This window comes from Fringilla coelebs (assembly GCF_963513975.1).
Source record: "Fringilla coelebs genome assembly, chromosome: Z".
Taxonomy (NCBI): Eukaryota; Metazoa; Chordata; class Aves; order Passeriformes; family Fringillidae; genus Fringilla; species Fringilla coelebs.
The window spans coordinates 70284200-70297876 of NC_140031.1; the positions used below are offsets into that span (position 1 = coordinate 70284200).

Consider the following 13677-nt stretch of genomic DNA (forward strand, 5'->3'; position numbering starts at 1 on the left):
CACATCAGACAACAGACTTCTCCCCACTGCTAATGCACACAGAAATCTGCCACCATCAGTCCTGGAATGAAGATCACTGCTCAGAAAGAGCCCGTCCTGACACATGTGGAAGCAGAGAACAGGTCAGGGTCTTCATGCCTGGGTTTGAATAACACCAGGAATTCAAAGGCTGAAGCCAGGAAGGCCAAGGCAGAAAATGAGAATGCATCTAGAATGAAGCAAGAGGGGTAGCAAGCTCCATCATCCCCATGAGGAGTGCTACAGGTGAAGGAGACCTATTGAAAGATGTCTAGAAGAAGGAAACATGGTTTCTTTTTTTTTTTCTGCTAGTTTCCATAAATGTTGAGCTGTACCCAGATGTCTAGCACATTTAATAACAGTGACTAAACTGTAAAGAATGAGCCTACAGTAAGAAAAATAACTAAAAATTAGCTTCAGAGTGCATTCAAATAATTTAGATTTTTTTTTAAGTACTTTGCACCTAGTGACCTGCATTGTACAATCTTTAAAGAGCAAGCTTTTCAAGCCTAAAATAGATGTTATAGATAGCACTCACATCTGATGCTGGCTGGGCAGTGAAGCAGATAGATGCAGTACTCACTTCAGGAGGAAGAAGGAAGGAATTAACTTCCCTCCCCCCAGAAATCTGAAGTTAATAATGAAGAAAAGAATATGGGGCACCTGGGGAATAACAAGGCATGGAGGACACCAGCCAGGCAGGATTTTGTTTAGATCAAGCCATGCCAAATCAATCTGACTTTTTCCCAAGCATGGTAAGAGACATTGTTAGTGGGGGAGAAGCAGAAGGTATATACTTGACATAAATAAAGCTCTCGGAACTTGACTCATCCGACAGTTTTACAATAAATTATTGAAATATTATCAAGGTTATGTGGTTTTAAGCGGGTTAGAGACAGGTTGTCTCTATTGAGAGAATGTATATCCGAAGAGCAAAAGTGGAAGTTCAGGAGAAGCCTTGCCTGCTCTGCTTTTTTAGTGTTTTTTGTTGCTAACCTCATATGATGGAATAGAAGATCCACTTATAAAAATTCTGTACACCATAAAATTGGAGAAATCTGCAAATATGTTGCAGAGTAGGATTAGGAATAAAATAATGTTGCTAAAATTCAATGTCCTTTTTGTTCAGTCAAGACAGTGGAAAAAAAGAGAAAGGGATTGAAGGTTACACTGGATCAACAGGCAGACAGGAGTGGTATATGTTGGAAATAAATGGCAAATACATTTGTTAATACGTTTTATAAAATTTGTCAGGTCACAACTACTGGAATGCATTCTTGCATTTTCAACACATTAGTGCAACTTGACACTTTCCTGCAGGAAAAAAAAGAATGACCACAAGTCAAGAAAAGACTGACCAAACAAAAGTCCTGCAGTCTTAGAGAGAAAAATAATTGTGTATATGGTAACAAGCATTCAAAAGGCTCTTACAAAACAGGGAGATAATCTACTTTCTGCCTCCTCCATATATAGGAAACAAAGCAATGGGCTTCATCTGCTCTTGTCAAAATTCAGGTGAGTTGCAGGGAAATACTTCTAACAGTCAAGAAAGCACAGCCCTGTAATAAATTGCTTGAGGAAATTGTAAAGTCTCTAACAGCAGAGGTCTGCAGGAATAAATTGAACAAACAGCTGTTGTAGGTGTAATTGATGCTGCCAAGGAGCATAGAGAGGAATAGATCATTCAGGTTCATTACAGCCCTACTTTTCTATAGTTCTGTGTAATGGGTACCATAAATAAAATTAAGGGATAGGTCCAGAGTTTTTAGCAGTTTACATTTGTCCTTTTGTCATAAAATCTTTCAAGTGAGATAGATGCCTGAATTATTAAATGACAAAACAAAGAACAAAAGAAACCTTCGTGCAGCAGAGTGAGATATTTTGGAAAAAAAGCTTAGAGGGAAAGGAAAAAAAAAAGTCTTTCTGTTGCAGTCATAGCTAAAGTCATGGAAGTTGCTCATGTCATGAATTCCTGTTGTGTACCCCAGGAGTAAAGCCTGAAATGAAGGCTGTCTTCATTTTAAGCAAGTCCTGCAGAGAAGCACTTGTATATCAGAATCAGCACAACCTAGTGTCATGATGAGTCCGACCTCAAAGTTTATCAAAGAGTAATAAGACTGTGCTACTCAATTTCGTTATAAAATTTTTCTCCCAGATTAACTGAGATATCATTGTGATTTTTTATTGGCTGGCATTCTCTGTTGAAAATCTGAAGAAAGGGAAAACTGAATATTTTAGCTACAGTGAGAGTACGACATCATGGTCACATTTTTATGTGCATTTCCTGTTAAACTGTTCTGCAGTGCTATGCATTTACAAACTCTACATCCAGCCATAGAACTAAAGTCCTATCCATATATTTTATGTGGAAAAAGTGATGTAATTCAGTAATGCCTAGGTTTGTAAAGTGAGTTCTGGCATGATACTTGCGTCCAGATCCTTTCATTCCATGATGAAGTGGAAGTGCACAATGCCCAACTCTGTACTGCAAACTGGGAAATCTTTGAAGTCATGCAAAGGAACATACCTTTTATTAAGATCAGTATATGAGAAATAAAGTGAGAGCAATCGAAATAAAGCACATATAAATTGAGATAAGTGTTATACAAAGTGGATTAGGCTAATTTAACTAAATCTGTTTCTAAACCAAAATGCTTTAACTCATACTGTTCATATTTCTACAAGACCAATTAGTATTCCTTCAATATCTGGAGCTCTAATGCTACATGGGGAGAATGGGACTAACGAAAATTTGGAAATAGGTGAGTCCCAGGGTATCTCCTAACGAAGGGAGCAGTGCTGAAAAGGGACAGTGTTGCAAGGGGGTTGTAGAGCAGGAAATGCTCTCAGTGAGTGACATGTAGCCCAGGCTGGAGGACAGGAGGTCACTGCATCTGCTAGAGACCTTTCTTAACAAGGCTGTTTTGGGTGTAAACACCCTTTACACAAGTCCAGCCAGCTGTCTATCACCTCAGAAGCCTAGGGATCCACAAGCTGAAATAATACTTCCATGAAGAATGGGGTATCCATATCCATAAAACCACTAGGGGTTTTTTGTTGGGTTGGTTTTGGGTTTTTTTTATCCATGTTGCCCTTCTGTCTAATAGTTCTCAACAAAGCTATTGACCCTATTGGCAATACTCTAAAAAATTTGATGAATTGTGAAAATATAAGCTGCCAACAGTAGCTGTTAAACCCAGGACCTGGCAGCATGAGGTGTCACTGGCCATACACGTCTTGTCCCAGCTGAGAGAGCTCAGATTATTGCAGGGATGATCTTTGAAAGGCATGAGTTAAGTTACTGAGGCAACTTTCATTTGTTGGGCACCCCGATTTGTAAGTGTTATGCAAATGGTGGGATGGACAAGGGAGGGAAAATTTCCTACTTGGGGTTTTGTAACAAAAAACCCAGTTTACACTCCACGTTCAATTAGTTAAAAAGTCAGTCAGTCACAGGGCACAGGAGTGGTTAACAGATGTTCTCTGTTATGGTTCTTGCTGTGTCTGAGAAGGAGCCTCAGAAGCCAGTCTCATTTTATGACTTAAAAGGGAGGAAAAGTCAAACAGCTTCTCCAAAAGTTTTTCTCAAAATTCCCTCCCACAAAAATGTGTTTCTGGAAAGAGAAGAAAATTTCTATGTTTTCAGCCTCACAGCATAAAATGTTTTTAGGATTATGGGCACATGGTAAAAAGGACCTGCTAAAAGGCTGCAAACTTGGCTGGAACATTCCTCTGCACAAATTTGGTCAAGGATTTTTTGTGCAGATGAATTGGCAGTGTCTGTTTTCCATTTGTGATCATGAAATGTTTGATCCTTCTCACTCCTGCAGAGGCAGCTAAACTGATTTTCAGCACATGAGCACAGATCAGTTCAGACATCTTTTTCTGTCCACTCCAGTCTGATGGCTTTTGGTATCACCCCTGCCTGTCAAACACATCACTGCTATGCTGTGGGAGCATCTTTGCTACGTTTATGTCTGGCATGATGAAGATATATTTTTATGGAGGGTGGACACAATTGTTTACAGGCATGCAGATGTGGCTGCATTAAATGATGTAGCAGTGTACTATCCATCAGTTTCCACATGTTGTTGGCTGTTTTTACCTTGGATAATTGATCAGTTATCTCCCTGTGGAAAACAGCTGGAACAAACACTTAAATTTCCCTGTGAAGTAAGGTGAGAGTCTGTGGCTGATCTCTAAAAGCCACATCATGACAAATCCCGTGACTTTGGGGTTGCAGAGAAAGTCAATAAAAACACTTATTGCACTATGAGAAAAACACTTGTGAAAAGCACACAGTGTCACTAAAACAATGCCTAAGGACAGAGCAATGTATTCCTTCTTAATGTTATTTAATCACTGGCAATTTATAGGAACTAAAATTACAATGAAAAACAAAGTCAAGATTTCACCTCAGATGCTAACTCAAGTGTACATTATTATAGCTGTGTTGTCTAGGTGAATATTCAACCATTTGTCATTTCCTGCATAAAAATGCACAGAGGCTGGGGTTTTTTGGTAGTGAAAACACAGCTGGGAGAGATGCTACTAAAATGTAGAACAGGAGACTTTTGAATAAGATAATGTGATTCTACCCTTCAGCAATTCTCTTCTAAGACTTTAAAGTTTTGTATGAATATTTTATCAACAAGATATATAGATTTTTCTCTCACTGGTTTATCCATTCTGTCTATCAGTATGTTATATATTATACTTTTTCTATTTCTGTCCATAGCAGTAAAAGTGGAAGCCATATGTTCTAGAATTTTTCTTTCCATTAGTGCATGGCAGGAATTCAGTAGTGAGTGGATTTGCATGTACTTTGGCAAGACAGATGGATTTTTGGAACTTTCCAATTGAGTGGTTTTAAAACTTGTAGGAAATCTGCACCAAGGGACCTCAAGCATTGTAGTTGACCGAGGACACCTACTGCATCCTTTCTACTCAAATATGTCCATGTAATTTTTTAATAGTTACGTGACCATTTTCCTATCTCTGAGAATGTTATAATGTGCAGAAACTACCTTCCTCTGAGCCAGACTTTGGCATCTCATAATTTATCAGATTGCTTCTTAGGAGCTACTGCTTTATTAAAATTCAAGGATACTTTCTGATGTGTTTTTGTTCCCAAACGAACGTGATGTTATCTTTGCCTTCCCAAATTTTATTTTCCTATTCAGATTACAGTATGAATCCAAGGATCCTATGCTGAGCAAGTTTGCAGAAAAAAGAGCTGCTGAAAATTAGTGAAGTAACTCTGTGTCACACACAGAGAAAATATTAATCTGCTGCTATAGAGAATTAGAAAGTCATCAAGTCATGCTTGACCATTCTCACTTATGTGCTTTGCCTTTCTCTTTCCTAGTATCTGCATGCAAATGGGATCGTGCATCGAGACTTGAAGCCAGAAAATCTACTCTATGCAACACCAGCACCAGATGCACCATTAAAAATTGGTGAGCAGCATTAAATGTCTGCTTCCCTGATGCCTTTGCATCAGTAATATGTGCCAACTGATGTTTGGAGTATATGTGTCTCACAGTCATCCTATCTCAAGCCAGTGCTTAATGAACAGCGTGTTACTTCAGCAGCACAGATGTTAATGATGGTTTCAAAACCAATGCAAAACTAGATGCTTGCTTAGAGAATTCATTGCCAGAATTTTGCAGAACGTGGCAGAGATTGAAGCACTGGGAACTAGAAGAGTCATGAGAACAGCTTAAAGGTCTGTGCACCACTTCTATGCCCCTTTTTTTCTGTTAACTAGTACCGTAAGAGGAAAGATACACTGGTGTGAAAATAAAAATGGGCAGAAAAGTGGCAGGAAGCAAACTGAGCAAGGCTGGCTTCTGTTTTGAGGGCAGGCATGAGGGACATGCAGAGATCTTTGCAAAGATCAGGGAAACTCTCTGAAGCATGGTCAGCACCAAAGAGGGCGCAAGGAGGAGCAAGGCTCCCCTGATCAGGAATGTATTGTGCCCGTTCTGTTGGATATGGCAGACACTTCCAAAGGTATGACCTCCAAAAATGTTGGGCATGCCCAATTATTTGCTTGAGCAACAAGGAGCTTCTTGCAACCCTTCTGAGTTTGAAAATACCATCTGGTGCTCCCTTAGGAGTGAGCATTTCCACGTTCATCAGGCTGGTGTTCGCAATGGTTTTCTGGAGCCAAATTTCCATGAAGTGGCCTCAAGCAATTTTGTATAAATTTCTAGGAACGTCTTGGTTCTCAGGGTGATGGTATCGTACTTTTTATCTTATCCTACTTCTAATCTTTCTTAGAAAGGCTCTAAACTTGATAATTTAATGCAACACCAGTGGCTTTGGTTTGACGTCCAGATTGTGTAGGGCTTTTGAAACATTTCCTAAGTGCCACAATTCTTCATCTTCCTGGTAAGGTCATTGCCTTGTTTAAATTGAAATCCAATTTACAATGAGTGGCTGTGTTTATAAAAGTAAACTGTATTTCTGATTATATAAATTATAATGCAAAAAGGAGAGCCATTTAGGAAAAAGTGACCTATTTTTATCCTGATCTTGAATTAGAGTTAGAATATTCACTTTTATATTCGGTCTAACAAAACAAAATTAAGTCCTTTATTTTGCACTTGGTGCAAAATAAAGGTGATTTTCATCACCTAAGAATAAGTCAATTTGAATGAGCTCAGTTTGTTCTCAGTGAAAAAAGAGTTGTGAACACTTCAATTTTTTGTTACTTTTATGAAGGAGTCATGCAAGTGCAGTGTGTATTGTCACAAAGGTCCTTGCTCTGTGAATAGTAATTCAGGATAGAACATTGGAGAAAGGATGATCAATACTTCTTCTGTCACCATCTTTATGCCTCTAAAAGCCTTCTATCAAAATACTGCTGAGATTTTGCCCTGCAGAGACTACATACTTTGACCCTTGACTAAAAAAGCAACCCAAAATAGTTCTGATAATTTTATTGGATTACTCACAGAGTGGGAACTGAATATATACCTAAAGTATATTTTTGAATCTCTGCTTGTATGCCCTAAGGCCTCCCACTGCACTGGCTTTGTGCAGTTTTCAGAATAAAATACAAGCTACTTTTCTGTCAAGCAAGAGCCAGGAATACTCATTTGTACAGCAAATTTTGCCTCTGGATTGCAGCATGGGTAGATTCATTAAATCAATGCTTACCTATGGAAATGTCAATACCATTCATTTAAGGTATAAATGTATATTTAATTGCATATACAGCATAAAACCCCACATTATTACAGGGAGTAAGAACAATAATATTTCCAAACAATCTTAACAGCTGACTTTGGACTTTCCAAGATTGTGGAAGATCATGTGACCATGAAGACAGTTTGTGGAACTCCAGGGTACTGTGGTATGTTGTTTCGTTGCTTATATTTGCTTTCATGACTGTAGATTCAAAGGAAAGAGGACACTGCAGAGGATGGTGAGGTCACTCTGTTACCTCGTACAACAGCTGGTAATGCAATTCAGATGACACTGTCACTGTCCTTTACCTTGTATGACGTTGCCTGCAAAGCACACACACCAAGTGTGTGCCAAGTCGGCTCCAGAGCAGCACCTAATTCCAGTTAGTTTCACAAAACTGTGTTTCACGTATTAGCTGTTAATGTTCTGCTTGTCTTCGCTTGTGACAATTATACTACCAATGCCACACATCCATAGCTAGTGCTTAGTGCTTTTATGCCCATGTTTGTATACTTTAAAAACAGGATAAGGCTTATTCCCATAGAAGAGCCCTCAGAGTTATGTCGACTTGGTAGGAAGGATTGAGGCTGAATATTTCTGCAGGAAAGGGAAGAAGGGAGCTTTGTGCCTATAGTTATGTACCTATAGCAATCCTTGATTTACAATTCAAGTTAACTAACTGTGCAGAAGTCCTGGTGACCGGAAAACATTCAAGCATTACTTTCCAGTATTGGAGGAAACCCAGGAGAAATACTGTTTAAATGCCAAATTAAACTATGAATAATTGATGGTTCCGGGCTGCCAGCTCCCACATCCTGCCCACCCATCTATCAGCAGCTTCTCCAGAAAGGACACAGCAACAAAAACACATACTGGAGTCTGAATACTTTGGCATTAAGACTTGACAATCTATAGTCCTTGGGATGTACAGATTGATGCAGAGGACTGAAGGCTAGAAGATGATCACAGAGAACTTAGTTTGCTGCAATGTTGTGCCTTCTGTGAACTTAATGAGAAGCGCATAAGTGATTTCTGAGAGTAGCCCAAAAAATCAGGCCAGTGCAAAGCAGTGATTCATGATCAGTCTGTTACAGGCAACATCTAAACTAACACAAATGTGTCAGACAAATCCATTCACCAAAAGCAAACTTCTGGAAATCTTAAAAAATACTAAAAGCCCTTCTGTTCATGGCTGTGCAAGTGTAGTGTGGGAAGGGGAAGAGATTGCATTGATGTTCGTGGGTACAGCCAGCCCACTGTGCTCCAGAAATGTGGCAGGCATCCCATGTGCATCACAGATCCAGTGGGACCAGGGTCCTCAAGCTGTGCCTGTCAAGCTGCTTAGGCAGACATTGACTCCTCTTTACTGTTGCAGAGCTGGAGTCCCCCAAAACTGCCTGGCCTTTCCATCTGCTCCTCACAGCAGCAGAAGGAACTGCCTGAAATGGTGTCTTTTCTTCCAATTAAAACAGAATATCAAAAAGAAAGCCTAAATAAAGTGCCAAGTAAATAGACTCATAGAACCATTAAGGTTGGAAAAGACCTCCAAGATTGTTAAGTCCAACCTTTGACTGCACACCACCATGCTCACTAAGGGCCATGTCCAGTTGTTTGAACATCTCCAGGGATGATGACTCTACCATCTCCCTTTGCAGCCTGTTTCAATGCTTAACCACCCTTTCTGTGAGAAAATCCTGGCTAATGCCCAACCTGAACCTGCCCTAGAGAAGCTTGAGCCATTTTCTCTTAACCTGTCATGGTTATATGGGAGAGGAAGCAAACTTTCACCCCACTACAACCTCCACCCAGGTAGTTGTAGAGCCTCCCTGAGCCTCCTCTTCTCCAGGCTGAACACTCACACTTCCTTCAGCTGCTCTTCTTTGGATTTATTCTCTATACCTTCACCAGTTTCTTTGCCCTTCCCTGGACAGGCTCCAGCTCCTCAAGGCCCTCCTGGTTGTAAGGGGCCCCAAACTGGACCCATCATTTGATGTGTGACCTCTCTGGTGCCCAGCACAGGGGAGATTGTCACTGCCCCACTGTTGCTGACACAGGCAGGATGTCCTTGGCCTTCTTGGCCACCTGGGCACAGCTGGCTCATGTGCAGCCCCTGTCAACCAGCACGCCCAGGTCCTTTCCTGCTGAACAGTTTTCCAGCTGCTCTGACCCCAGCCTGCAGCACTGCAGGGTGTTGTTGTGGCCCAAGGCAGGGCTGACATCCAATCTCATTGAAACTCGTGTCATTGGCCTTGTCTCATGGATCCAACCTGTCCACATCCCTCTGAACAGCTGTCCTACTCCCCACCTGACTTGGTGTCATCTGCAAACTGATTGAGGATACCGTCAATCCCCTCATCCAGACCGGGATAAAGATGCAAAACAGGACTGGTCCCAACACTGGACCCTGGGGAAGTCCCAGCCACCAGCTGGATGTAACTCCACTCATCACCATTCCCAGGATGCAGGTGTCCAGACAGTTTTTCACCCAGACACCATAGCTGTTCAAGCCATGAGCAGCCAGTTTCTCCCAGAGAAAGCCATGGGAGATGGTGCCAAAGGCTTTGCTAGAGTCCCCACAGACAGCATCCACAGCCCTCCCCTCAACCACTGGGCAGGTCACCTGTTCCTGAAAGGAGATCAGGCAGGTCAGGCAGGACGTGCCATTCCTGGACCCCTGCTGGCTGTGCCTGATCCCCTGTCCTGTATTTGCTCTGTGAGCACATCCAAGATGATCTTCTCCATCATCTTCCCTGGCACTGAGGTCTGGCTCACAGACATCCCTGCACTCATTTTCCTGCCCTTCTTGTGGATGGACATCACATTGGCCAACCTCCAAATCATCTGGGACCTTCCCAGTTAGACAGGACTGATGATCGGTGCTGCAGAGCAGCTTGGCCAGCTCCTTCTGCAGCTCCCTCAGCACCCTTGGAGGAATCCCACCCGGTGCCATGGACCTGTGAGTGTCTGTGGCTCAGCAGGTCACTGCCTCCCTCCTCCTGCATTGCACAGGGTCCCTGCTGCTCTCTGTCCCTGTCTGCCAGCTGGAGCTGCTTCCCTGAGCATAAACAGGCCTTGCTATAGAGGGCTGAGGCAAAGAAGGCATCTGAGCCTTTTCCTCATCCTTGGTTCCAGTGTTTGCCTCTGCATCCAGTCAGGGATGGAGATTTTCATTGGCCCCATTTTTGTTGTTGATGTATTTATAAAAACACTAAGTAAAATACTGAAGTTAAAGCACCACTTTATCAGTCACATTGTAGCTCCAGTGCAGCTGTAGCTTTCTGTGGTTCCTTCCACAAACATAAAATACAGTTTGAAACCAAAGTACACTTCTCATTGTATTCTGGCTCTGCTTGGACATGACTTCTCTTCTTTTGTATTCAGTGAAGGGAATCATTTGTCTAATTAAGAGCTTAAATGGGAAGTCCTAATTTTTTGTAAAAGACACAACTGTGCATGGACTTCAACTGATTTTGTGACAGTTATTTTTTCAGTCAACTTTTGTGTTACTGACAAGTGTTTTGTCCTCTGCAGCACCAGAGATCCTACGGGGATGTGCCTATGGCCCTGAGGTGGACATGTGGTCCCTGGGGATTATCACCTACATCCTGTAAGTGCAAACAGTGATAGTAAGAGGTTCAATTTTAGCATCCACAGGATATCATTACACTATGAGCTGTGCCATTGGAAAAGACAAGATCCTGAACTTTAATTATTATATTCCTAACCTGACTGAATTCCAATCCTAGAGGAACATTGCAAAGCACTCAGTCTAAATATTTGACAGCTATAACACTTCTTCCTGAGCAACAGCCAGACCTGTGCAGAATCATGCTACTAATGTGAACGAATATAGAGCAAAAGTTCCAAACACTTGTGTTTAAGTAGGCATTCATATCTAAGTCTTATTGTGGTTAGTCATGATTCAATTGGTAAGAATTACAATTACTTTATTGTATTGATTGAATCTTTCAAAGGAAGATTATTGAGAAGGAAAATTGCATATTATGTATTGACTCTCTTCTTTATGGGAGAATAATTATGAGACTTAATTTAGACCCTTGGCAATGACTTAGATGGCTTGTGTAGTAATATACAATACTTCTAGGATGCCTTTTATAGGAAGAAAATGACATTTTATGCATGTAACTTAAAGATATGGATGATTTTTAACACGTGGGCCATTATCCCTCCCCTACTACTTGCTCTGCCCAGCAAGTACAGTGTGGAATAACACAGTTATTTTTATCTTTTGCAAAGAAATATTATATTCTCTAGTGTTTATACTAAAAGTCCATGTAAGGATATATAAACACTCTGATAGCAATGTCAGAAAACATTCATCTTTTCTTCTGCACATAAGCCTCAATAATTCAAAGGTCTCCTTTTGGGTACCTGTAAATAATAGGCTACAATATTCCTTTTTGGCATTCTGTTATTTGCTCCTTTTAGATGTGTGTATCTTTGTGTCATGGTCTGGTTTAAGATCCAGACCCTGTGTTGAAGATCAAGTCTCAGATATTGCCTGCCAGGTGCTCATTTCTTGTCAATTCTAAGGTTTCCACTCATGACAGAGAGATGTGAAACTTGCCAGCAAGGCAGTCCCTGAGACTGGAGAGGTGACTTTTGTTGTCCCTTTATAAAGCCACCTAGATTAAGTTGTGGCCTTTCCTAGTTACTCAAGGCCTAATGAAGTTATTGCACTTCAGAGTAAGACCCTTTCTTAAGCAGAACAATTTTCACTATCTTTCAAGACTAAGCAAGCTCCAACAAACTCCAATCAGTTTCTATCTAAATATCTGGTGTGGCATTTTCCATATCCAGCTTCTCAGAACCTTCCAGCTGTTCAGAGGATGCTCCCAAGCCACACTAAACCTCTGCATGTCTGTAAATACAAGTGTGTGAATTCCTGCCCTGGATGGGGCTGCATGACTATAGATACTCTTCCATTTTTCCTCCTTCTAATCCTGTCCTACTCCCACCTCAAAATCCAATTTGATTTACAGGAACAAGATGTAAAAATCCACCTGGCTGTCTCTTCCATTTAGCTGTAACAGTACTCCACATTTAAAACACATTTATTATGTGTAAAGCTTTGTGGATCAATATGTCTGGTGGATTAGAAACTGAGACCAGAAAGCTACATGTAAAATTACTAAGTCATTGATCCTGGGGCCCAGAGGACAATGTTGCATGTCTCAGTCTCACAGTTCAGTAAAGGAAACCCACTTACATAGAGACAAAAAAAAAACCCCAACCTTCCTGTATGACACCCCAAAATGGAGTGCATGTAAGAGTTAACAACCATGTTACAGAGGATCTGCATAACACTGTTTCTTGCCATTAATCAAAGTGGAATTACCATTTGATTAAAAAAACCTGACACATATTTTGACAGAACAGTTTTTCCTGAGGCAAATTATATTAAGACCTATTGGTGGTAACTACAATAATTCAAGGGAAGCCACATGTATAGTTTTAAAAGTCAAGAGGAGCAGTCTTTTTTGAATTCCTAAAGCAGGTAGAAATCCTTCTGCATGTTTGAGATGCAGACAGTGGTCAAAAAATACAGTCTTTGCCTGTAGTTAAAATTGCATGTATTTAAATAAAGGTGTTAGTAAAATAACAAGTTACTAAAAAGGACACAAGACCCCATCTGGTAATTTTTAGTTGTTTTTTAAGCTGTTTACATTGACTTTTCCTTTATTTGTAGGTAGCTGATTTAAAGTGAAACACAATAATAAAATGTTATTGCAGAATAAAATAAAATCAAGAGCAGCCAAACTAGGTTTTGCACTGATTCAATTAATCTAATTTGAAATCATACCTCTAGATTTACTCATCTATTTTGGCATCTAACAAAAAATAAAAACCAAAAACAACTCTGTCTGCTGAAATGGATTTTAAGTAGAAGCATATCTATTGAAATGGTTAGTAGGGAAGCAATAGGTGATAGTAGTGAGTTACAGTGAAAACAGAAAGCTCACTTAGGAGGCTTCCAACACAGTGGCAGCAAGGTTAAGCAAGTTCTTATTGTCATTGGTTAGTCAGATCCAAAAGTCATTTTGGGCTGAGCCAGTGAGGGGAGCTGCTCAGGGGTGTTCCGTGGGGACAGCAGGGACCTGCTGTGCACCCAGAAATGGTGATGGGAGAGGCAGCAAACAGGAGGGGAGCTGCTGAGGGGCTCTGCCTGGCCACCACCTACTGAAGCACAAGGTTTGGAGGCTGGATCCTTGTCTTTTAATTCAGCTCTGCCAGACTTGGAAAAATAATGTGCCCACAATGTGCTTGCAATGAGGTGTTTCTCCTCTTCAGCAATGGAATGTGATGCAGCTGTTCCACCCACGGTTATGCACCACTCCCAAAACCACATTTCTTCCTTGAACCTCAGCCTCCTTTTTCAGAACAGTAAGCACATTGTGTTTAAAAATACAAAAACAAGTTAAAATTTAAGGCTTTTCTAGA

The 13677-nt window shown here is 40.8% G+C and overlaps 1 protein-coding gene across 1 annotated transcript in view; it reads left to right on the top strand.

Moving 5' to 3' along the window:
• CAMK4 (calcium/calmodulin dependent protein kinase IV) overlaps window positions 1–13677 on the top strand; it is a gene marked incomplete at both ends in the record, with an annotated part of 137015 nt that overhangs the window by 117363 nt on the left and 5975 nt on the right. The window contains 3 exons of the mRNA XM_084224737.1: window positions 5387–5477; window positions 7307–7381; window positions 10747–10822. Coding sequence (XP_084080863.1) covers window positions 5387–5477; window positions 7307–7381; window positions 10747–10822 — 242 coding nt within the window. The remainder of the gene's footprint in view (window positions 1–5386; window positions 5478–7306; window positions 7382–10746; window positions 10823–13677) is intronic.